The sequence below is a fragment of the Eublepharis macularius genome, chromosome 4 (assembly GCF_028583425.1).
Source record: "Eublepharis macularius isolate TG4126 chromosome 4, MPM_Emac_v1.0, whole genome shotgun sequence".
Classification (NCBI taxonomy): Eukaryota; Metazoa; Chordata; class Lepidosauria; order Squamata; family Eublepharidae; genus Eublepharis; species Eublepharis macularius.
In genome coordinates this window covers 152124112-152151169 of record NC_072793.1, presented here as the reverse complement: position 1 = coordinate 152151169, position 27058 = coordinate 152124112, and the positions used below count along the sequence as shown (strand labels likewise).

Below are 27058 nucleotides of genomic sequence, written 5' to 3'. Positions count from 1 at the left end.
TACTATGAAGGAAGTGGCAGTGAGATGCCTGTGGAAAAAGGTTTCCCTGGGCATAAATAACTTGAATAATGACCACTCTTTGGCCAACATTCCCTTCTTGGGGAAGAGGCGCAAGTGGCTGGGGATTGCACAGCATTAGATGGTCTTGGAAGAGATGCATTAACTAGACTCATTTTAATCCACATGAAGGCCTCATTTTGGAGTAGAAGTTGACTGGCTTTTGGTACCATTGGCCATGGTGCCTCCTGGAGAGGCTGGCGGGGGAGGGCATGATATGTTGGTGGTTCTGCTCTTAGCCAGGTGGTTCCAGAAGGTGGTGTTGGCCTGGGGAGGTTGCTGGTCAGCCTGATGATGATGATGATAAATTTCACTTGCTCTCCCTTAGCTGCCTGCCTACTGCTTCCAGGCAGCATCCAAGAACTAAGGCAGCAGTATACAGATAGCTGGGTGTCCTCTGTATATTCGTGACACCCAACACCAAAACTATGGATGATCTCATTCAGCAGCCTCATGTAGATAGTAAACAAAGGTGGAAAGAATATATAACTCTGCAGTGCCCAAATGTCAACTACCAAGGAATAGACACCAACTTTCCCATTATACCTTTGTGTTCATTCACCAAGGAAGAATTGGAACCATCACAAATCCACAACTCCTATTCCCAGCTGGTACTCCAAGTGACATGATAGAATGGCATGATCAACGGTGTCAAATGCCACTGAGAGATCAAGCAAGACCAGTACTGACACATTCCCCTTATCTATCTGCAAGTGGAGATTATGAATTAAAGCCACCAGAGCTGTCTCAGTCGCCAAACCTGACCTGAACCCAGGCTGAAATCGGTGATAAAATATTGATTGTGGGACATCATAAAAGGTTTTAATAATCTTCTGTGCTCTATCCAAACTAGTGAAATGGCCAGTTTGGATTGGAGTAGGAGCATGTATGAAGTGACACCAAATTACTGTACCTGTTGAATAACCTTCCTTTATACTGATCTCATGTTGATTAGAGGCTTTCTTTCATCTGGTTAAATTCACAAAGTTATGCTTTCACTAGTTTATGTCCTCTCTTCCAACTTTCCCCTGTTACATTTTCCTAAACATAGACTCTTTGTCTAATTCTTGTGTAGTACTTTTTAGAATTTGATTAATGTGTTGTCGTAAAGTGCAGCTTGATATTTCAGGAATGCTGCATTTAGTTGCTGCCCTACTTTAATGGCTTCTGAAGATAAAGCCCATTTCCATGAAATTAAGCTACCCTGGAGAGCAGTATGAGCCGCAAAGTTTCCATTCTTTGTGTATGCTACTTTTATGCATAACCACCCTTGTGAAACACCACTTGTAGTGAAAATGCATCAATGAAAATCCACACAGAAAACCATCTGGGTGGGTGGCTTCCCATGTAACTTAGCTTCCAGCTATATCAGCTATACCAAGCCCCGTGGCGCAGAGTGGTAAGCTGCAGTACTGCAGCCCAAGCTCTGCTCATGACCAGAGTTCGATCCCGGCGGAAGCCAGGTTCAGGTAGCCAGCTCAAGGTTGACTCAGCCTTCCATCCTTCTGAGGTTGGTAAAATGAGTACCCAGTTTCCTGGGGGGTAAAGTGTAGATGACTGAGGAAGGCAAATGTCAAACCACCCCATAACAAAGTCTGCCAAGAAAATGTCATGATGCGATGTCCCACCATGGGTCAGTATAATGACTCAGTGTTTGCACAGGGGACTACCTTTACCTTTATACCAACACAAGCCCTTATTTTATGTGTGTTCTAGCTAAGTAAATCTGAGTTGCGAGGAGCTATTCTTACAAATGCCTTACTATGTGGAGCTATTAGTTGCAGTATGAGTGTCCATTTTGGTGATCACAGACATTTAAGCAAATTGCAGTTGCTTACAACCCTGTGATGTTGTCCTACAACTTTTCTGTCTAGATAGGGAGTTGAGGCTGGAAAGGTTTTGACCAGGGTTGTGAGTATCCCAGGTACATGTCAAATTTTCTAACTAGACAACACTGTAACTCTTGAAATGTGTCATTTTTGATGAGCATTCTACATTGCACTGCATGTTCACAAATACAAGAGATTACTGTGTCCATGGTACAAGCAACTTTGTAATGCAATTCATTGCAGACCGTTCTGTAATGTGGTTTTACAGGTTTCTTCTATACCTATGGAAAGTATCAGTACTTTAACAGGGCTATTTTATTTTGCTTTTATTTCTCTCTGTGTAGGGTGATTTTATAGCTTTGTCTCAGATTCCCCTTCCTCTAGTTAGTATTCTCTTTAATAAACGTGTAGTAATTAGAGCACAAACAAACATGAAGATCAAAAATTGCAGATATGCATGTCCTCAGTACAGATAAAATCTCTGTATAGATAGGCCTTGATAGGGTAGGAGATTCCCTTGAGTTAAGGACAACTTACAGCTTCTTTTCTCTGCTTCTAAGGAGGCATGCTCTTCCTATTTGTTTCCATTAAAAACTTGCCCCCCTTTAAATGCTAATAACAGCATGGAGGTGGATTTTGATTTGTGAAACTAGTGTTGCAGTCCTAATTTAATTGGGGGCACTGATTATTCTTGCACTCACATGTGGATTAAAATGTGGAACACAGTCCCTACATGGGAGGCTAGTCTGGCCTTGACCAAAAATACTATGCCGTTTATTAAGATGAACTCTAAAACCAGTTCCTTTAGATCTTGCATTAAAGAACTAATTTTTGTCTATTTGGTTTTTCTCAGTAGGGCAGGAGATAAAGAATTAGTATTTTTCTAGTGCTTCTCATTTCAATAGACACTTTTTTTTCTATCCAATTTGTGTGAGCTTTTAATTCCTAAACAAATTCTTATTTTAGCAAATTCATGGTGCTTTCCTTATATTTGTTCTTTGTAAGGAATAGACATCTTAAATATGACATTTATAGATGACTTACGATTAGGTAGAGGCTTAGTACTGTAAACCCCCAAGTGATTTGCGGGCTTCTGTGAGATGTGGCTGAATTCTAGATTTTTAAAAAATGGCTTGTTTTTCTCCTCCTTACCAGCTTAATCACTGTGGTAAAACTGGGAACTCTGCCAAGGCTTTTGTATTGTCAGGCTTGTGAATAAAGTACAAATTAGAGTTATCTCTGTAAAATTCTTAATGGCAGAGCAGCCAAGACTGCTCTTAAACAGAGGAAGAACAAAATGAGGTAAAAACCATGATGACTTCTGATCTGTCACCATTAGAACATTTTTATATTCACTTTAAGCTAGGTCCCTGAAGAAATGTTTGGTGAAAGAGAAACTTTTATTTTTCTGTGGAAACAAGAAATTTTCTTCTTAGGAAATAATTGGTTGCAAGTATTCTGATGTGATGATTTTCCTTGTGCATTGCCTGAATACTGCTGTAGAAGGGTGATACAAAAATGTTAGAAATAAGTAAACTTTTTGCAATTTGGAAATGTTAGGCTTATGGTAACTTATTAAGAATCCAAACACCATAATGTAAGTCATAGTTTATCAAAATGCCAATGTATAGAGTTTTATCAACGCTTTAAAAGTTATAAGTTGTAATTGTAGATTCTTTATTGTTACTTGTTATTTGTTATATGTTCCTATTATATTTTAAAATTTGGAAAATTAATAAAATATTTTTAAAAAAACAGAAATAAGTAAACTTAGTGGGTGCTTTCCAAGTTGGCTTGGCAACTCTGCTTGATATAACTGCCTTGCTAGATCACAACCAAAGAGCCGTCTCAGCCCACATTTCCTCCAGTTGTTAGCCAGTGTGCCTCAGGTAATTCACAACATAACATAGTGAAAAACATCTTTGAGGTGGTTTGTCTCCTGCAGCTGGAAATATCAGAGCTATGCTGTTTCTTGATGTGCAGGTTACACTTTTAGCTGCCATAGCTGATGATTGTTTGCTTATTCATTTCATAGCCTGCCTTGCTCACTGGAACTCAAGGTGGATTACAAAGTATAAAATATAATTGTTAGACAAAGACCTCCAATAAACAATGTGGTACGAACAGGGTCACGGAACTAGAAAACAATGCAGACAAAAAACTAAGGCAGAACATAACTCACTGTAATGCAGGGAGTGAGTTACAAAGGTAGAAGTAGAAGAAAGTCAGCGTGGCAAAAGAAAGGTACCATTGATAGACCTGCTGATGAATGAGTCTAATCGTTTTCAGGTGCTAAAGTAAGTGGGGTCTGGGGTGCAGGTTGTTCACGCAAAGCGTTGCTATTCTGTATGGACTGGGGGTTAATGACATATAATACCCCAGTTATGTATAATGGTAGACCAATGACTTTTTAAAAAATGTAGAGCTGTTTTGGGAGGGAGTGATTTAAATACAGAGAAGTTCAAATCAGTTGGTTTAACTTTCTCATTTGCTGCTGCTTTGTTGTACAAAAGCAGCTTTTGTTTTTAAAAAAAGATTTTACAGTGTTAAGATAAAACTCATTTGGGTGGAACATGTAGTTTGATCCTGAAAATGAAAGGTGTAACACATTCAACATTCTCCTACACATTGCAGGAGAAGCATTGATAATATAGATCAAGCTGTTTTTCAGGTATATTTGCCCCTTGTTATTGATCTCACCAAGAAACCCACAGTAGGTCTCAAGAACTACATAGTTTTCAGAACAGAATTTGAAAATCACTGTATGAATGTGAAAATCACTATATCCTGCTTTGGGATTATTTGGGAAGATTCAGCCATTGTTTCCAATGAGAAATGCCGCCTCTGGCTATCCAGGGCTTGTGGGGGGGGGCGTTTCTTCCCTAATCCAAATTTGCAGGGGACCCTCTCCCAACCGTCCACTCATGTCCCCCCAGATTTAAGAGAGATTGGACTTCGGGGGCCATATTATGGTCCCCCCAAAGAAGGTGCCCCTATCCACTGCCAATCTCCATTATTCCATATGAGGAAAATTGGGCAGGGTTTATAGGTGGCTGGGGGTGGTGTTTTGCAAGCAAAATGCACCAAATCTGCAGGGGACCCTCTTCTAACCCTCCTGTTGTGACCACCCAAGTTCCAGAAAGATTGGACCCCAAAGAAAGTGCCTCTAAATTTTTCTTAGTGTGACTTTCTGGTGTGAAGGTTGGTCTTCATAGGGAACAACGGAGATCAGCGGTGGATAGGGACACCTTATTTGGGAAGCAGCCCCGGCGCCAGGGTTTCTGACGCTGGAGGCCAGCCTCGTGCGCGCGCCCTGGACTACGTGATGATGTCATCATGTGATGACATCATCACGCAGTGCCGCCGGCGGGTGGCTGGGGCAGAGCGAGGAGGCCACCCGTGTGCTGCGCGCCACCCTGGCCTCCTGTAGTCTCTGGTTTGTGGCTGCTGCGCCTGCCCAGGGGCGGGCGGTGGCTGTGGTGGCGCGGGGCTGGCCGGTGGTGGCTTGGGGCTGGCTGGCGGTGGTGCGGGACGCGCACCTCTGCCCCTGGCATCCCCTCCAGCCCCGCGGCCCCCGCCTCATCGCCTCAACGGTGGCGCCAGCGCTGTTGGGGAGCCATAACATGGCCCCCTGAAGTCCAATCTTCCTGAAACTTCTGTGCTACCCAAAGCTTAACGAAGTATTCTGAAGCGCTTCAGTAAGCTTTGCTTTGGCATTCCTGAGACTTATTTGGGAATGCCAAAACATCCCGAATTGGGCCCAGTCCGGGTTAAAAACTTGAATCCGGAACCCGAAGCACACATCCCTAGCCATTACTATATCTTGTGACCATAAATTCTGTAAGTTATTTTCTGGACATCTTTTCCGTAAACTACTCCCCCCCCCCCGAGTTGTTTGACTTCTGATTTTAGGCAAACTGCTTCAACAATTTAGTTTTCCTTTTCCAGCTCTATAACCAGACCTGTAAATTATATTCATATTGCTTGCTGACATTCTCACAGAAATGAGAGGTGCTTATTATAAATGAGGTAAAGCAAAGGACTCCAGGCTTCATAAAACAAGAAAATATATTTTATCTTAAAATCATATCTGCTTTTAGTAGTTTTCAGGAGACATTTAGAATTAAAACAAATCATATTTTTAATGTAGTGTGCTTCTATATCTGCTCCACAGCTTCTAGAGAGCATGACTGCTGTCTTTATGCTTGCCAAAGGATTAAGTATAGCTTATAAAATATGGGATAGAGTTTAAAAGAATTTTTTCAGTAGTAATCTACTGTGTATGAGTGTACTTTTTAATTTACTGTATGAATTTTCTTATTAATTTGGTAAACGTTATACCACAATATATTTTGTAGTACTTTGCATTAATTTCCAAACGTTTGTTGCCCTTGGGGAAGTTGGGAAGGACAACCAAATTAATACTGGTAAAGGAAAGCAGAGGAATTCTGTCGGTTTTGTTTAGGAAATACTAAATGAAGAATGGCTTACAGAAAATGTATTGCACGTAAAACTTCTTGGAGTTGAATTATGCTGGGTGAAAATACAACTTGGAAAAGTCTCAATTTTCTTAAAGCTGCTGCTTTTACTAGACCTCAGTAGAGGAGATTGGGGATGAGTAAACATTGTTGAACTTGGAATGCCAGCAAAGGGTTGAGTGAGCTCTGGAAAAATATGCAGTACGTTTAATCTCTAAACACAATTGAGTTTCAACTGTGCGTAAATGGATTTGGAGAGATGATAGAAGTTGATTCCATTCCCACAGAGCAGGGAACTATATGCACAGAATGTTTATAATCTGCCACACAAAACCCTTTAAAAGTTTAAGCTCTCATGTACTATGGAATGTTTAATTTGAGAGAACTGCTACCCTCTTTTGTTGTAGTGGTAGGTCAGTGGAATGAATAAAATGACTCTTTAGAGTTGAGCAAGTTTGTGATCTAATTGTAATGAAAGTTAATTATTAAAAGGAGTGTATCCATTATAAAGATTTAGAAGCCTCATGGATTGTTTCAGTAGTAATGCAACCAGAGGCATGTAAATTAGCTAGACTGATGGATTCATTATCTGTGTTGGTAATACTTGCTTTATATATAACAGATTTACTTGGCTTTTAAAACAACATTTTAAACCTATAATTTTTTTTAAACTGCTTTTAATAGATATATTAGATCTAAACTAAAGAAATAGAAATGACTTTAGGTAGCACATGTCTTTCTAAAAATGGATTCATTTGAGGTTTCTTCACTAATTTAAAACAATTTCCCATTTTTGGAAAGGCCAAAAGAGCTGTAGAAGCCAGAATGAAAGCTCCTCTTTATTACTTTCCTTCTACTAGAAAATAATGATGATGATGATGATGATGATGATGATGATGATGATAAAAAATTCATTTGTCTACTGCTTTTCTGGGCAGATTAGTGCTCACCCAGAGTAGTGAACAAAGTCACTGGTATTATCCCCACAATACCGCTGGGGACTTGGGGCTGAGAGGAGTGGCTTGCTTACCTAAGGCTATCTGGCAAGTTCATAGCAGTGGTGAGGTTTGAGCCAGCAGAATTCTGCATTGTAGCTCAGTTAGTTAACCACTATGCTACATCTCTTTGTATGTCAAACCAATGTACTGCACCTGTGAAACAGGCGAACTGTATGCTGGAGATTAATGGAGGGATTGAAAATTTTAAAAACCCAATTTTATAACACCCCTGTATAGAGTGTGTCATCCTTTGTAATACCTCAAAGAGGACATTGTAGAGCTGGAAAAAGTACAGAAGTGGGTAAACAAAATATTTAAGGGGTTGAAGCACCTTTCCTGTGAGGGGCATGATAGAGGCTTATAAAATTATGTGTGGGGTAGAAACAGCAAATAGAGAACTTCTCCCTCTCCTAAAATGCTGGAACTTGAGGATATCCAATGAAGTTGATGGGCAGTAGATTCAGGTTGAACAAAAGGAAATGAATGCTTCTTTATTAAATGAGTGATTAAAATGTGGAACTCATGGCTAGAGAATGTAGCGATAGCTGCAGGTGTAGACAGCTTTTAAGGATGGATTGGACAGATGCATGGAGGATCGGTGTATCAGCGGCTACTTACCACGGTGATTAAAGGGAACCTTCACAGTAAACCTCCGAATACCAGCCCCAAAGGGCAACATCAGAGGAAGGCCTTGGCCACTATGCCCTATTGGTGGCCCTTCAGAGTAATTGGTTGTCCACTGTGTTCAGCAGGGTAATGGATTAGATGGACTATTGTTCTGATCCACAGGGATATTCCTATGTTATTTTCTTCTCTGCTGATGTTTTTCAGAGATTTAGCTGTTCACTATCCTAATAACCTTATTCTTTATTAGAGTTTTATGCAAGCAGTGAATAATCACTCATCTACTGTATCCCATTTGGTAAACTTTCTGTATGCAGTTTAAATGGCAGCTGTAGTATTTATTTTTACCTTTTTGAAAATAAAAATTTCACATGCTCCGGTATAAATATTTAGTTTCATAGCAGACTACTGTACATCAGACTCTTACACATCTTAAAAATAATAATTACAAAAGTGCAATCTTGTGATCAGTAGTGGATACTGACATCTCTGATGCAGGATGTGAATATTGTGGTCAGTGAGAAATAAAGTCTGAAGGTTGTTTTTTCTCTTCAGCAGGACATTTGTATTGACTCACAGTTCCCCCCTCCAACAACTGTAGGTAGTAGAAGTCCTGAAGAGCACACCTGGTTCACCTGGGCTCTTCCTCCTGAAGGCTGCTGTTCAGCTCATTTTGTGATGATAGCACAAGATTATGCAAATCGAGGGGGAAGACTTGGCTAAATTTTGATTGCCTTGTGGGGGTGGTTTCTATAGGTATTCTTGGTGGATTTTTAACCACCCTTTGGAACAATAACATTAGACTCTTTGCAAGTGTAATTTTATGGTGGACTGTAATGTTGGAGGGGGCATAATGCTCGATAGACATATGCAGAATTCATTATTCTATTTGCAGGCTAATAGTAATTAATCTAAAATAATGCCTCTCCTTTTTTCAGTCTGTGCAGAAGCATTTAACCCAGATGAAGAGGATGATGAAACAGAACCAAGGGTAAGAGAGTGAAAAAGACATATGTATTACCATCAGTTGTAACAATTGCATTCACCACTCCTGTGTAGGTCTGGATATGGGGTCTGCGTGTACTACTGTTGATTGATTGGAAATGAAATGTTTTGTATGATGGAAATAGTGAATTGAAATTGTGATTTATTGACTGTTACTTTAATTCGTTAGTTTTCATGACTTTTGACTTGGTTACTCTGTCTCATTCTCTGCGTTATTGCCAATACAGTGTCAGGCAACTTTGGCGGTTAACTAATGGTTTTTCAGGAGATTAACCCTAAGAACTGTGTGAAAGAGAACATGCATATTTTATTTATTTGTACGCTGAGTGGGGAAATAAAAAAATACATATAATCCAAATTTGAAACATTAGGTTATGAATTTACCTGATTGGGTATGCAAGTCAGATCAAAACACCATTAAAATTCTTACTTAGATGTGTTTTCTCATGGTCCAAATAATATTGTAATCGCCAATCTGATGTGGATCTGTCAAGTAATGAAGATTATGCTACAACTGTAAAAATGAAGTGTCCCAGTGACTTCCACAGAAAATCATTGAGTTATGCTGAAATGGATGAATGGGCAACTCCATTCATGATATATCTGCGTGGTCTTTTGGAAGTGCCAAAATTAGTTTGTCAATAGTTTTCAGTATTTTGGGTCCCCCCCCCTCCCCGTTAAATTTAAACAATGTAAGGGGAAGTACGTGCTATATTATATCAGTAAAAATAATTTCCACATAAAGCTTTGAATACATTTAAACAATCTGTCAGAAAAAATACCCACAACAACACATGCGAACTCCAATCACTCCAATCATTCACAGCACTGGGAAATTTTCTGATTTAAATTTCTGAGGATAACCCACCCACCTCATTGATACTGTTCCTGTGCGCTGTGCTCTTTCTCTAAATTCAGATATATGAAGTGGTAACTGAAGAAATAGTACTCTTGTGTTCTTTGGCTGTTATTTCTGCTAAGTGTTACTAACTTATATGGAAATAAAACTACATATTAAAAGAGATAAATACATCTAAAACCAGCAAGATATTTATTTATTTCATTGGATTTCTATTCTGTCCTGCCTGCAAGTGGGCTCAGGGCGGATTACATCATTTAAGCCAGTTTGGTGTAGTGGTTAAGAGCACGGGACTCTAATCTGGAGAGCTGGGTTTGATTCCCCACTCCTCCACTTGAAGCCAGCTGGGTGACCTTGGGCCAGTCACAGCTCTTTCAGAGCTCTCTCAGCCCCACCCACCTCACAGGGTGATTGTTGTGGGGTAATAATAACATACTTTGTAAACTGCTCTGAGTGGGCATTAAGTTGTCCTGAAGGGCGGTATATAAATTGAATGTTATTATTATTAAAACACAATACAGTAATAAATATACAAGTTAGCCATAAAAACATTATAAGATCGTAAGCAGTTATAATAATAGTAATAAATAAACACCAAGATAGCAACAACCATTGCTGTTATTATCAGGTGCTATTAAGCTGTTAAAAAGCAGGGTGGTGATGGAACATCTGATGGGGAGGGTTAAAACATTCATTCACACCCTCCCCCAATTTATTGTAAAAAGATTTCAAAATAAACTCAAAGCAGCATAAATTATATAGAAACAGTGTAAAATAGAATAGAATATAAATATTTTAAATGTATAGATGACGAGAGCATCCTAAAACAGAAATAAAACCCATTTTGTTCATATTAGCAATGATAATCAATGAACACTGCAACTGAGCAGTTTAGAATTTGATCCCTCTATATTCCCTGGGACTAGGTTAGAAGGACTTCTGCTGAAGTTGATCAACTTTGTCAAAGCAGAATCATAGAAGCAGAGAGAGAAGACCACTTTTCTCTTCCCACTTCCTCTTTAGTATCCCCTGCAATCCCCTTTAGAGCCTCTGAACACTGAGAAGAGAACCCCTTTCTGCATGTCTGGCTTGGAAATCCCCCACCCCAAATTTTGGGGAGGAGTGTGGGGGGATGGATTAAATGTTAGAGCTCAGACTTGTATGCTTCTGACCTATGCGACTACATCCAAATACTGAGAGATCATTTCTAAGTTTTTGGTTGCTTCTCAGATCCTGGAAGTTTATGCTTTTGGGCTTTCAGAAGTGATGTTTCCAGAGAGATTGCTGTGATAGTCTGTTATAGCAAAATAAAACAGAAGACCAGTGCATCTTAAAGATTCACATCATTTATTCCAGCATGAACTTTCACGAGTCAGAGTTCTCATGAAAGCTCATGATAGAATAAATCTTGTCAGTCTTCAAGATGCCACTGGACTTCTCAGAAGTGAGTCAGGCATTTAGAGAATCATCTCTGCCAGAATCAAACTACAGATTCAGACTGGACCTGAACACCTTTTGGAAGTTACTTGCAACAGGATTTGAACCAGTGAGGTCTCAGTTGGCACCTTGTTTAGGTTGCAAACTCCACTCTAATCATACCATGATCATCCCAGAGACGAACAAGATTTTCAGGGTATAAGCTTTCAAGAGTCAAATTTCCCTTCAGATCTGAAGGGAGCTTTGACTCTCAAAAACTCAGACTCTGAAAAACTTGTTGGTCTCTGAGGTGCTACTAGACTCAAATCCTGCTATTCTACTGCAGATCAACACAGCTACTTATCTGAAACCACATTTATCCCTATATTAAATTCATTTAAATCTGTTGGAAAGATCTCCAATCCGTTGGTGCCATAGCCACCATTATATATAGGAGGCCTTCTGAAAAAGATAAGCTTTGATATTTAGTCAAAAAGATGTCAAGGGGATTCTTGTACCTCATGAAGAGGGAGTTCCATAATTTGTGGGCTTTAGCTGTAGAAATCCTGCTGCAACAGTGCACAACTGGATGATCTCAACATGTGGGCACATTCATATAGGCAAAGGTGTTCCTTCAGGTACTTCAGACCCAAGCCATTTAGGGCTTTAACTACATGTGAGTTTTTCATATGTTATAATACGTACTGTTTTGAGCAAATGCCTTCATTTTTTAGAGTGTTTGAAAATATTGGGGGTGGGGGGTGATTTGTAGCAGGATGGAATGTACTGAGGTTGCTTAATGCTTACTTATTTTTATTAGCGCTAGGTATAGTAAAACAATGTCCACATTTACAGTGGGATTGTATGCTTAAACATTAATTGGATTTTTCTGTCATAACATTTCTTGATTTACTATGTTTTGCAGGTAGTTCATCCCAAAACAGATGAGCAGAGGTGCAGATTGCAGGAAGCATGCAAAGATATCCTCCTTTTTAAAAACCTAGACCAGGTATTATTGCTTGTGTTTCCATAGTATTAATTTGACCTTGTATCATTTCAGTTGTTATCAACCTAATAATTGGAAAAACTGATGTGCAAATATGTATTGATCGAGTTCAGAGATCTACCACCTTGTTGAGCCTCTGGGGCTTTTCAACTTTTGAGAGACTGTAGTGGGTGCTACCACAAAATGACTGCCATGGGAGTAAGGCCTGTCAATGGCTGTAGTATGAGCAAATATCAAAATGCCAGAAGGTTGCACAAAATGTTGGGAAGCTTCAAGCCAAATGTTCTTCTACAGCAGAGGCAGCCAGGGCCTCTTCTATAATAAGCCTCAGTGTTCATCTGTTTCAGCTTCCATGGAATACACTGGGAAATTATTTTTAATTGTTCTGTGCTATTCTAACACAATGAGACCTCTTAACTCCAATGTCTCAGGAATATTGCCACATACCATTCCCAACATTTCTATTCCTTGTTTCCTACCCCCCATTGTTTCTACCTTTTGAAACTTTGCCATTATTAACTGGTTATACAGTCTAATTTTGGTTCTTGCTGAGGAATAATAGTTTTTTTAAAGATGGAAGTCTTAATCTGAAATTCTTCTAAAGAAATTACTTTACCCAGTTGAGTACTGTTTCCATTTGGTACTTAATTATTTTCACAAATTAAGCGTGTAGACAAAGTGATTTCCTGAGAGAAAACTGGTGAACAGTATGTTGTTTTTCACAGGATCACATGATCTTTCCCCTTTTCCTACCCCTGTAGCCATTTCCAATCCTGGAAAAGTTTATTTATGGTGTTGAGGAGCTTTTGTGTCCTAATAGCTGCACCAGTGGGGCAGCTGCCTTTGGGAGAGGGAAGTGGGCGAAATCTGTCCTTTCTTTCTCTTCTGTGGACAAAGAGGCAAAATTCTCTTCTCATTCTCATTCTCTTCTCTATCCCATTTTCTAGGGGTCAGAAATGGCTTTAAGAGGGACAGGAAGGGAGAGAAGATCCCAGATGGTTTATGCTTTTCACTGGTGGTTTGTGGGATTCAGGCCATTGCCTATTTCTAATTATTCTAAACTTTTAAAATTAACAAATAGGAATATCTGTCCATGGTACCCACACAAGGCAAATCTGGCAAAAAAACCTCTCCTCAGTTAGTACCTCTTTGGCCTATGAATCTGGTCTCATGGAAGGAGTATTTCTGATAAAACTGCTGCTTGCTGGCATATCTGTAAGTTTGGTGGGGCTGTCTTTCCATTCCCTCTCGATTTCAAAAGGATTTTAAAGCCAAACCTTCATTTTATTTGGTGTAAAAAGAAACGATTAACTTTTACGGTCTTTTTAAAATTAGTGTACTGTCAGCATTTGAAATGAGCAGGGCTCATTTCCAGGGGGAACGCACTGAAATGCCATTCCGGTAGTTCCCCCAACAGTCAGGTGGCCCCGCCCACCTGACTTTTGGACATTTTGGGCCATTTAGGCCTCGATTGGGGCTGAAACAGCCCGGATTGGGGCCAAAATGGCCCGGATCAGGTCGGTGCTGGGCAGGGGAACCCTCCCCCACCCAGCACCAATCTGATCCTGGCTTTCGGCCCTGATCCAGGCCGAAACAGCCTGGATCGGGTCTGTGCCGTTTAAGCCCTGATCCGGGCCCATATGGGCCCCAAATGACCTTTTTCAGCCATTTTCTGCCCATTTCCGCTGGGTTTGGGGCTAGACCGGGATCGGGTCAGTGCCAAACCCAACCCTGCCCGATACTGACCTGGTCTGGGCCGTTTTGGCCCCAATCCAGGCTGAAACGGGCTCAAAATGACTCAAAATGGCCATTTGGGGCCCATTTTGGATGGTGTCAGGGCCAAACCCACCAGGATTGGGTCGGTGCCTGACAGGGGAACCCTCCCTTGCCCAGCACCAACCTGATCTGGGCCATTTTGGGCCCAATCCAGGCCAAAACATGCGCAAAGTGGCCATTTTGGGCCCATTTTGGCCTGGATTGGGGCCAAAAGGGCCCTGATCGGGCCACTGCCAGGTGGGCTAACACTTCCCTGTCTGGCAGCAGCCGAATCCTGGCCATTTCAGCCCAGTCAAGGGCCAGGGCATATGCTAATGATTTATGCTAATGAGTTCCTGCAACTCTTTTTCTACGAAATGACCCCTGGAAATGTGGGTACACTGATGGCTATTACAGAACTTTTTGGAAATTCTTGTCCCCTTCCTGTGTCTATATAGTTGGATAGTCCTGGAGACAGCTTAGCTCACCTTTGATATGGATTCCTTTGGGGAAGTACTTGTGTGTCAGTTTCAGTTTCTCCTATTTGCAGCTTCCAAATGATTTAAAAAATGATTTTTAAAAATGTTAAGACTTTATCTCCTCTCTTACTTTGTGATACCTAAGATCTTAGATCCCAGATCTAAGCTAGTTGGGATGTCAAAGGCAAATTAACTAAAACCGTGAGAAAAGAAAGTGAATATTTTTGTAGGTTGACGGGCTGTGTGAAGCAACCTTTGTGTACAAAATGCCTTATATTTTCAAGTGGATTTCTCCCATGGTTCTTTCAGGTGGTAGCTGTGCTGGTCTGCAGTTGGTCTGCAGAACAACAAGATTCGAGTCCAGTAACACCTTAAAGACCAACAACATTTTCAGGGTATAAACTTTCAAGAGTCAAAGCTCCCTTTATCTGATTTGAAGGGACTATCTGACAAAGGGAGCTTTGACTCTTGAATGCTTGTATCCTAAAAACCTTGTGGGTCTTTAGTGTGCTATTGAACTTGAATCTTGTTGTTGTTCCACTGATTGTGTAGCAGCAACTGATGCACCAATCTTATTCAGACCTTGGCATCGTTAGTCAGCTCTTTCTGAAGCAAATTATGCTTTGCTTTGTTAAGGCCTTGTGTATTGTGGCTGTGTATATTGTCAGCATTTAAAATAAAGAGTGTATTGATGGCTATTAAGGAACTTTTGGCAATAGTGACCCCAAGGGTCTCTGTTCCTGTACCCTTTCTTAGAACCCTTTCAGTTGGAGGTCTTTGCATGACAAGTCAATCAGTAGGTGGTGTGGAGTGAAATGGTAGAATTGCTCCTTCTCTTATTGCTGTTAACAGAAGATCTTAATCTGATCTGTTATACTAAATAAACTATATAACCCAGTTTATTATTCAGCCAATTGCAAATCTTGGCAGAGTGGAACCTTTTCAACACTTCTGTTAACAGAATTAATACTGCCAACAGACTACTGCTGGAATTTCAAGCTGCTGCCAGCTATCTTGAAATTTTAACTCTGAAGTCTTAGCAAACTGCCAAAAAGCTGTTTGACAAGACCAGAATTCTCTTTATGCTGTTTGGTGGCATTTTAAATAGTTGTTGTGCTAGTAGAACCTGACAACTACTGTTATATCTCTGGCTTTGCTCTTAGTGACATTGTCCGCCAATCTGCTAGAATCTTTGGGAAGAAAATTTGTAGATTTTAGCTGACCATGTTGAGCAGCAGTCTGAAAATAATTTATACTAACCACTTCTCTTATTTTATATTGAGTATGAATGAATGAATTTATTTGCGGTCAGAGACCATAACAATGGCAATACATCCTTAGCAATCAATAGAATAATTAAATCCAGCGTAAAAATGTAAAGGACATAGGAAAATACATTTAGCATTTAAAATCTTATCTTAAAATGTATATAGTTCTCTGGGAACTGTAGTAATTCTAATATTTAAAACACTGACATTAAAATACTTAAAATCGTAAAAAGAGCAGGACAGACTATGTATGGGTATTCTTTTTATTATGGAATTTAACCAAATAGAGACAGAATTTGGCTATTTGCCTGGGGATAGTTGGATTTTCATCAATTAGGTGTTTCTCTAGGCAGGCCTTATTTGCCTCTGCAATTGGTTTGTCTAAGAGTGGGGAAATAAACTTGTCCCTATAGACTTGATGGAAAGGACAGCGAAAGAACATATGAATAAGTGATTCCACTTCACCAATGAGCAACGGCAGCATCTGTCCTTGTATGGGATCTTTGAAGGGATAACTTCACATCGGGCCAGGGTGAAAGCTCTTCTATAAGATGGGACATCCAAATGAGTGAGATATCTGGCCATACCCATAACATATCTAGATTCCCTAGGGGCATAAAATGAGGAGACTGAGCTAAATCTCATTGGCGCTCTATGTCTCTCACCCTTTGTTTAACCATACTTTTTGCCTGGTCACTGCCCTGAGTCAGTAGGTCATCAGGCGAGAGTCCCAATCTTTCTAGGTTGCTATTAACCATCCGCATCCACCTAGGCTGGTAAGGATCTTGGTTTATTAGAGGGAGAAGGCCTTTTTGATTGTTTATATTGAGTACAATACTTTTGGAATCTGTTAAGAAACATATGGCAGTTCATGTTCTTCCTCCTAGGTTACTTGGGAACAAGAGATGATGAAAAAGGTTACAGCATGATCCTTTCCTAGTAGTAAGCCTCACTGAGTCAGGGAAACTTACTTCTAAGTAAATGTGCATAGAGTTGCAGCCGTAGGCTGTCAGAGTCCTGATAATAGATGTGAATCCAGGAGATCGGAAAGCTCACATGTCAGAGCTGATGACTTACAGTGTGTGGGTAATCTCAGAAGAGAGGTACAGTGTAAATTGGCTCTGAGAGCTTTCAGGAATCAGATTGAGGTTGGCGTGTGCTTATCCTCATAAACAGTGTAGCCACCAAGGCTTACATCAGCTGCTGGCTGGAAGGGACTCAGTGGTAGAGCATCTGCTTTGCAAGTGGGAGGTGATGCGAAAGATCCTGTCTGAGACCAGGGACTGTTGCTGTCAGTGAGTAGGCAATATTGACAGTGTTGACTTTGATCAACCAGTGGTCTGACTCAGTATATAAGCAGCTTTTATCTGTTCATGTGAAGGCAAGCAGTTGTCGTTTGTGAATCAGAAAACATGCCAGATTTTTCAATGGGCAGTCAACAACCTGCAGTCCTTCTGCAAAATGTAACCAAAAGACTAGCAGAGCAGGATGGCTATCGAGAGCTTGAAACGAACCCTGAACAAGGTAACCTTTACAAAGTGATACTTTGGTCTCCCAACATAGACAAATTATGCTATCACAGATGACAACATAACACACCCTGAGATTCAGGGAACAGAAGCCATATAGGACACTTTTTTTAAAAAAATAATTTTTATTGATAATACTTATTCTCCATACAATGATTAAATAGAATTTGTACAATGTAAAATACAACTAACAACTAACAAATTATAAAATTCCAAACTTTTAAAATTCCCAGTTTCAAAATTACAACATTCCAAAAATTTCAAACTGTCAGACTTTCATAATTACAAAATTTCTGAGAGAGTTGATAACTAGTACATAACTATGAAAAAGTTTGCAAAGTGATGAAATACAGAAATTTACAAATATTTTAAACATATTCTAAAACCTGAAAGAACTTTAGACCTGGATGAGAACTGTTACTTTCTAGATACTCAAAAAACGGAAACCACTTCTCCACAAAATTTGTACTATATGGAAAATGCTCTGCCTGATAAATCTTATCAGCCAATTTTTCAGAGATAAAATGATCCCAAATTTTTGTGAGCCAATTTCCAATCGTCGGGACTTGCTTAGACTTCCATAAGGTCGCAATGGCACTCTTTGCAGCAACCAATAAGGTTGCTATAAGGACCCTACGTATCAAAGGAATGTGGACCGGGTTTGTTTCCCATTGATCAAGGAAAATGATTTCTGGTGACAATGGAATGGAATATAGGACACTTGGCTGAAAGGGCTTCTGTATATATTTGTCGATTGATCTAATTGTGAAGGTTATCAGGAGAATGAAGGAGCTATAAAGATGTAAGTAACCATGATAGTCCCACATTGGCCCCGATGCACGTGGTTTCTGGACCTTTTTTTGCTGGCCAGACACTTATAATGGATACTGTCCATGGGCGCAGGGCCTGATCTTCTGTCTCAAATTGGAGATATACTGTTGGATTCCCTGATGACTGAGCAAAAGTGGCTGAGAGAGATTGTGGAGGGAGCACCCTGGGCTCTGGGGAGCATAACTTCACATCCTCACATCTGCTGCATCCTTAAGGAAGAGCAAGAATCCACAAAGTTACCATATGGAATCGAAACTGATTCCTCACAACCCTTATGGGGAACTCCTTTGAACCAATGACCTGAGTCCCTCTTAGCTCATCTTAAGACAGCCTTTTTAGTAGCCCTCACCTTAGTGTGCATGCTATCAGAGCGCTATTGTCCAACCCAAACGTGTGTATTTTCCATGAGGACAAATTGGTCCTCTTTCTGGCCCCGCCAAAGGTTAATTTAGTGGGCTAGTCACAGTTCTCTGGAGCTCTCTCAGCCCCACCCACCTCACAGGGTGTTTTGTTGTGGGGATAATAATGGCATACTTTGTAAACCGCTCTGAGTGGGCATTAAGTTGTCCTGAAGGGCGGTATATAAATCGATTATTATTATTATTTTCCACCATTTGCAAGGGATGGAACGTGCATCATTTTGTCTTGCTTGACCACAAGTGACATAAAGTTAGACATTTGGAGGCCTTTGGATTCTACTTGGACAGAACAGCAGGAGCTCAGAAGTTTGAGGTTCTGTTCTGTGTTCTTCCAGAGGTGGTTCATTGGTAAAAGAGACCTAAGGCTAGGTGGGTCATCTAAGTGGGTAAGTCGTTTATACATAGTTTAAAAGCTTTTAAGAAGCAGCCCCTTTTTGTAAGTGCTTTCACATTGGAAGCAAAGATCTTTAGGACAGTGACACAGGCCTCAGTGTAACCCTGCATAAAACACTGCACGGTGGATTCCTTCCTTTGTAGGAACTCCACTTTATAGATAAATGCTGCAGTGGATTCTATCATTTTAAATCATCCTGATTTCTTCCTTGATACTTAACTTCTGCAACACTTGACTGAATATTTAACCTTCCATTTACATAGATGGTGCTTTTGAAAAGTTCAGTACGATCGGTGCATTGAATTCAAAAACAGCCTCCCAGTTAGTTGAAACAGTTAATTCCCAGAGTCAAAGCTAGAATGACAGGAATTCTTCTTGGATGTGTCATAGAACAGAGTGGTAAGAGATGAAGAACATCATGGCACAAGAGCTAATTGCTGCATGAATATTTTATATTTGGGCAATACATTATCCAAGCCTAAGTGACAATTAAGAGAGTTGAATGAATTCCATATTCATTCAAACTGACAGATAAATGGAGGGGAAATTGCCACCTGGATTCTTTATTGTGGAATAGTGAAACAGAAAACAAGAGCCCTGCTGGATGAGGCCAAAGGCCATCTAGTCCAGCACCCTGTGTGCCACAATTGGGAAAGGTCACCTAATTCAGCCAACCAGATGCTTGGTGGAAGTCCACAAGGAGGCTGGAAGGCTGTTTCTCTCCTTAGCTGTTTCCCTTCACCAAATGGTGTTACCTGGTATATTGCCTGTGAAGGTAAAGGTTTCCTTTAGCTATCATAGTTAGTAGTAATAGACAACTATATGGAGATACATTTAATACTCTTTTAAAACCATCTAAGTTAGGGGCCATTGTCATACTTTGAGGCACCAAACCCCATAATAAATAATGCATCGTGAGTGGGAATACTTCCTTTGCCAGTCCTGATCCAGCTGGCCATCAGTTTCACTGGGTAACTCCAAGTTACTGTTATGGTATAGTGAGAAGTTCCCTCGGTCCACTTGTCTTTCCTCCCCTACATTAAAAGCCTCAAATGCTTTTTCATGTAGGGCAGATGTTGCAACCCCTTTATCTACTTGATAGCTCTGTTTTGTACCATTCCTGACTCTTTAGTATGCTTTTTGAGCATACTGTATAGCCACACCATAGGTTTATTTTGATGCAGCTACCCAGAAACATAGCGTTGGAAGAATCTCAAGAGTCATCTAGTTCAACCTCTTGCACAATGCAGGAAATTCACAGCTACCCACCCCCCAGTGACCCCTGCTCTTTGCCCAGCAGAAGGGGGGAAAAAACCCTCCAGGATCCCTGGCCAATCGGTCCTGGAGGAAAATTCCTTCCTGACCCTAAAGTGACAATTGGCATTACCGTGGGCATATAAGAGAGGGCCATGACAGCCTAGTGCTAGTTAATCCTTCCCTGCCCTCCCTCTTCTGATCTGCATACATTCATATTCTCAATATCTTAACATACCCTTCCATAGAATCTGCCCTTCTGCCATCAGTTGAGTTGACCATTCATTGAATTATCCTTCATTATCCCAAGAACTTTTTGGGATATGCACAGAGTAGCAAAGTTCATTTTTTTCTAATAGTAAAGTGATTTACTTTGTTACAGTTATGAAAGCAGCAAAGCCAGGCTGTCACACACTGGTTCTGCATGACTGGAACTCCTGGTTCCAGGCATTAACCAAAAGAAACTTGCCCCACCCCACCTCTGCATGATACTGACAGCAGTCAGTTAAAGGACATAAAGGGAGTGGGGCTTAAATAGCCTGCCCAGCCCTTGGGAGTTTATAGATTTCTGGAGGAGAATGGGGGGGTGGGGAACCCACGCCATGAGATTCCTCATAGGCCTCCAGGTTCTCTTCCTAAGTACCAGTTGAATGGTATTTAGAAGCATGGAATGCTGATGGCCCTTAAGCATCAGTGGATGGGAGCCAAACAGGGAGAGAACTGGGAAGTTGGCTGGCTCAGACCTCCAAGAGCTGCTTATGTACTGTAGGAAAGGGAACATGTGGATCAAGAAAACACCTCATGATAATTTCCCCTTTAACTACTTGCTGGCCTCCATTTTTTTTTTGAAAATTAATATGTAACATGAATGATCATTCAGAAAGAAAAACACCCATATGCAAAACAGTAGGCAAAACTATGACCAAAGACCAAAAATGAATCAAAAATAATCATTAAACAAAATAGTAATATTGTAGTGTGTTCTTGGATTGTCTGCCTTCCCTGTCACTGAAATGTGCTTGATTTAATAAAAACACCAGTCAGATGAATAATATAATTCCATATTGCCTTAATATTGAAGGGCCTCTTTATTTGAACTTCAGCAAAAAAAAAATTAGCAAAAAATGTTATGAGAGTGGGCTTTTGACAGATCTGCTGATTTTATTTTGTGTATGCTTTGAAGTCAGATCCTTGTATTAGAAACGGCAGCAAAGAATAAGTGCAAGCAGTTTTTGAAATGAACAAAATTAAGCAGAGAGTGCCTCAGTGACCTATATTGGAAACAATATTGTTTCATAAATGATCTGGAATATGGCAGGGGAAGAGGTGAGCAGTGAGAAAGCTTTGCTTGCAGATGACACCAGATTATTCAGGATGGTGAAAACCTTGTCAGATTAAAAGCACTGGAAGGTTTTTCCCCAGTGGATAAATGGGCTACAGAAAATGGCAAATGAAGGTCAGGTGAGAAGTGATGCAAGAGATTTATGGTTGGGATCTCCTGCAGTTTTTGAAAATTAATTATTAGCCTCACATGGGTGCTTTGAAGATCAAGAAGGTTTGTTGGGGAGGGGCTGCTTAAGCCTTTTCCTCTTGTGGCTTTGTTGATTTAAATGCATCCCTTGTGCAAAGCTGCAATTATATCTACAAGGCAATTAAAAAAACCCTGACAACAAATCTTCCTCCTCCTAAACTAAAGCTACTTGGGGGTGGGGGTTAAACGGTTAAAAGAGGCAGGAGGAATGGTTAAATCCTACCCCTGCAGCCATTCCCTGATCTTGAGAGTATTCATGTGGTGCTACTGATTAGTTTGTAAAAAAACAAAACAGGAAATTCTAACCACTGCTCCTGCTCCATCTGTAGTTTTACCCCTCCCCCCAAATCAACCAAAGTGTAAAGTGATGCACATGGGAGTAAATCGATAAAATCTTATTCTCATGTTCTTGGCAGAGACTATCCAATAAAGAGATCTTGGTTATGGTGATTTCCTCATTGAAAATAGAGGGGGACAGTAGAAAGGGCAAAGTCCATGCTGGAGATTATAAAGAAAGCAACTGAAGTAAAAACTGTCACCATGCCTTTCTGTACATGTATGGTATGGTCATAGAGTTGCTGGTCCTCCAGTGAGGGTGGGGGATCCCCTGCTCTCGCCCTCTGCTTCTGCCACCACTCACCTGGCCAGTGGGGGAAAAAAGATTTAGGGGACAAGCTTCCCGGAGCATGCTCACAGCACAACGATGTCACTCCCAGGAGTGACGTCATTGCCCAGACCCGGGCGGTGCTCCTGCACTTTGTGCCAGGCCGTTTTGGCCCCCAAACGGGCCAGTTCTTTGAGAACTGGTTCAGTGTGAACCGCGGAAGTACTCCCGGGGCCTGCATGATGATGTCAGTCCCAGAAGTGATGTTATCACTCTGCTGTTGGAAGTGCGTGCATGCTTTGTACATGTGAAGATCTTCTCAAGGTAAATGCTGGGTTCTCTTCCCCCTCCCCCAGCTGGGAGGATAAGGGAATCTGACAAGCCTATGTGGTCATTTTTGTAATACTGCTACATTTCAAAAATGATACCACGGAGGAAGAAAAAGGGAAGCAAAATGATTGAAAGACTGAAGTGACGAAAGTCTGCAAAGCATTTGGAGCCTTCTAGTTCAGGTACAAGAAGGCATTTGTTATAAAATCATGTAGTTTGAAGAATCTGGATAGATAAAGCACTTTCCCCCTCTACGGTAACATGAGAAGTTAGTAGGGGTGTGCAAAGGCACACTGTTTCGGGATTCTCGTTTCGGGTATACCTGAAACGAGAATCTGTTTCGGCAACCACTAAATCCGAAACGGCAAGCCGTTTTGGGTTTAGCGGTTCGGGTATCGTTTCGGGTTGTTTCGGGTTTCTTTTCAATGGGAAAATGCCTCCGTCTTCCCGGGCGCCTGGGGGAGGCATTTTCCCACCGAATCAAGCCAAAATTGGTGGGGACCTTCCTCTAACTCCTCTCTAACAACCCCCCAAGTTTCAGGCCGATTGAACTTTGGGGGGCCATGTTATGGCCCCCCAAACCAGGTCCCCCTATCCTCGCCTAAAAAAGGGAAACATGAACGTATTTTTAGCTTGCTGCTGCTAATATTCTTCATTATTTCCTATGGGGGGGAAATGAAGAGGCAGGCTTGTCTTGCCAGGGGTGGCATTTTGCATGCAAAATGCCCCCCAACCCTCAGGGGCCCTTCTCCCACCTTTCTTCCCACCCCCCACCAAGGCTCAGCCTTCTCCCACTTGTAGGTGCCCCACCAATTCCACCTGGGGGAGGCTTGTCTTGCCAGGGGTGGCATTTTGCATGCAAAATGCCCCCCAACGCTCTGGGGCCCTTCTCCCACCTCTACTCCCACTCCCCACCAAGGCTTAGCCTGCTGCCACTTGGGGGGGACATTTCATGGCCTCCCCAAGTAGGTGCTCTCAGCCCCCAAAATCCACCCCCCACAGCCCCACACAAACCCAATTCCCACCCAGCAGCCACACACAGACTCAAATCCCGATTCCCCACATTAGCCCCTCACAGACCCAAATCCACCCCCATCAGCCCCACACCCATAACCCCAGGAACAGGCTGGCAAAGGCCAGCCCTCCCCCTTTGTTCCATATGCTGGGAACTTCTAAACTCTCTTTCCCAGGGCAATTCCGCACAGCCCAGGGGTGCCACAATGGTGGGCAAACTTCTGAGTGCCAACTTGTCCCTGGGAAAGAGCACCTGACCTGACACACAGACAACCACCCCCTGACACCCCCACCACCTACAGAGATGGCTGGCCAGCCAGCCCCATTGTTCTCTATGATGGGAACCAACTGGACAACAAAGAATAAAACACGAACAACACAAAGTTTTTTAAAAAAACATTTCTCACTTTCAAAGTACAAGTAGGCAAAGCATTATGGCACATTACACCAGCAGTCCCCCACACAGAAAAATAACACGACTCACTTAAGATCAGAGAATCACAAAAACACAATTCCTGTCAAAAACACTTTATTTCTTGAACAACTTTACATTACACAGCAGGGGGGCACACCAAAGGGTATGCCAGAAGTATCTTACACAAAAATAACACAACTCACTTCACATTAAAGAATCACCCGAAAACACAATTGCTTTAAAAAACACTTTATTTCTTTAACTGTTTTAGGTTACACAGTAGGAGGGCACAACAGGGCATGAAAGCAGTGTACTATACAAAATAATACAGCCCACTTCACCTTTTTTGACAGCAATTGTGTTTGAGTGATTCTTTGATGTGAAGTGAGTTGTGTTATTTTTGTGTAGTAGACTGCTTTTACTCCCTGTTGTGCCTTCCTACTGTGTAACCTAAAGCAGTTAAAGAAATAAAGTGCTTTTGACAGCAATTTTTTGGGGTGATTCTTTAATGTGAAGTGAGTTGTGTTATTTTTGTGTAAGATACTGCTGCCATGCCCTTTGATGTGCCCCCCTGCTGTGTAACCTAAAGCTGTTCAAGAAATAAAGTGTTTTTGACAGGAATTGTGTTTTTGTGATTCTCTGATCTTAAGTGAGTCGTGTTATTTTTCTGTGTGGGGGACTGCTGGTGTAATGTGTCATAATGCTTTGCCTACTTGTACTTTGAAAGTGAGAAATGTTTTTTTAAAAAACTTTGTGTTGTTCGTGTTTTATTCTTTGTTGTCCAGTTGGTTCCCATCATAGAGAACAATGGGGCTGGCTGGCCAGCCGTCTCTGTAGGTGGTGGGGGAATTTGAGGGAGGGTGTCTGTGGTTCAGGTGCTCTTTCACAGGGACAAGCTGGCACTCAGAAGTGTGTCCACCATTGTGGCATCCCTGGGCTGTGCACATTTGCTCTGGAAAACAGTGTGTTATAGTTCACAGCATAGGAAACAAAGGGAGAAGGCTGGCCAGCCTGTTCCTGGGATTGTGTGGGCTGCTGGGGCTGGATTTGGGCCTGTGAGGAGCTACTGTGGGGATTTGGATCTGTGTGTGGCAGCTGGGGGAGAACTGGGTATGTGTGGGGCTGTAGGCGGTGGACTTTGGGGGCTGAGAGCACCTACTTTGGGAGGCCATGAAATGCCCCCCCGAAGTGGGAGCAGGCTGAGCCTTGGGGCTGAGCCTTGGTGGAGGGTGGGAGGAAAAGTAGGAGAAGCAGCATCCACAATGTAAGAGATGAGCAGCAGCAAGCAAAAACCTTTCCCTTTTAGGCGAGGATAGGGGGGCCTGTTTTGGGAGGCCATAACTTGGCCCCCCAAAGTCCAATCTTTCTGAAACTTGGGGGGTTGTTAGAGGGGAGTTAGACGAAAGTCCCCACCAAGTTTGGCTTGATTCGGTGGGAAAATGCCTCCCCCAGGCTTCCGGGAAGCCTGGGGGAGGCTTTTTCCCATTGAAATGCATTACTAAAACAAGCTGAAATACCGAAACGTTTCGGAAATCGCTGTTTCGGATTACCCGAAATGTTTCGGGTTTTCTGAAACGTTTTGGGAAAACCCGAAACAACCCAAAACAGGTTGTTTCGGGTTTTTTTCGGGTATCATATATCCAAATTGCACACCGCTAGAAGTTAGTATTACTTAACAAAACTAGTGTGGGGGATGCTGGGGAGACATCCAAGAACTTTGCACGTTGCAAAGTTATGTAGCTCTCTGCTGCAGGGAGCCTTCATGGACAGAGGCAGCAAATCTCTGAATATCAGTGCTGGGAAGCAGCAGCATGGGAGGGTCTCCAGACCAACAGATCAGCTAGTGTGTGGGAGAGGATGCTGGACTAGAACCACTGGTCTCATCCAATAAGGCCCCTCTTTCTTACGTTCTTAGGCTGTGATGTTGACCAGTGTCTGAGATGGCTTTGAGAGGGGCTTAGACATATTCATATCAGGATAGGCCTATCAGTGGATATTACCTGTAATAAATAAATAAATGGAATCTTCCCATCTAGAAATTACTGTTGAATCACAAAGCATTCCAGATTCTAGGCAGAGCTGGCAGTATAGTCTTGCGTTAGTGAAACTACGCCCATAAAGATCATGGAGCTCTCTGTGCTGTGGGTTTTCTAAAGAGAGCATTGGACTGGTGTGTGTTTATGATGGGACACATTGGCCCAGTCCATCTCATCATGCATTCTGCTTCTAGTGGGGCATCCAGAAGGTCCTGTTCTGTAGTAGCTTTCAGTTGTTTGCAAGTCATTAGAATGTGGAATCGTTAGAAAAGCGCAAAACATCCTGGCATACATTTTTGGGTGTTACAAAGCCAAGAATAATATATTAAACACAGTCTTTTTTTTTTTTTTGCTTTCCCTTATCTAATCTGTTTACCATTGTGGTGTTCTGAATGTTATGGGGCTCGTCCTTGGATAAATAGATTTCTTGTTAACTATAGTTAGTTTAGGTTTTGTTGAACATTACGTAACTTATAATGTGAACCCTTTTGGTCATGGTTTACAAAAACTGCATGAGCACCAGGAATCCTGGTTTGGTGAAAACCCTCAAAAGTAATTTGATAGGATTTGAACAAGGAAGAAGAGCCTTTTGTCTGAATGCAGCTCCCCAAACTACTATATTTCCTAAACTTTTCAAATTCCACCCAGCGGAAATGGTATTAAACCCAGCAGACTTTATTTGACAGTTATTAGTGACAACTGAGGTACTCCCATGTGCTTTCAAAATGTTAACTGTAGTGCGTTCGGCTTTAATAATACAAAAGGCAGCAATACTGACTTCCAGCAGCAGCTGAGAACAGATTTCCAATTGTCCACGTCAATCAAAACTTTAAATAATGAATAATAAAGGCAAGTGCCAGTTTGGTGTAGTGGTTAAGAGCAGCAAGACTCTAATCTGGTGAACCAGGTTTGATTCCCCACTCCTCC

General features: G+C 41.5%; 1 protein-coding gene across 1 annotated transcript in view; it reads left to right on the top strand.

Annotated features, from left to right (window-relative positions):
• PRKAR2A (protein kinase cAMP-dependent type II regulatory subunit alpha) overlaps positions 1-27058 on the top strand; it is a 145320-nt gene that overhangs the window by 90013 nt on the left and 28249 nt on the right. The window contains exons 3-4 of the mRNA XM_054976940.1: positions 8925-8977; positions 12192-12275. Coding sequence (XP_054832915.1) covers positions 8925-8977; positions 12192-12275 — 137 coding nt within the window. The remainder of the gene's footprint in view (positions 1-8924; positions 8978-12191; positions 12276-27058) is intronic.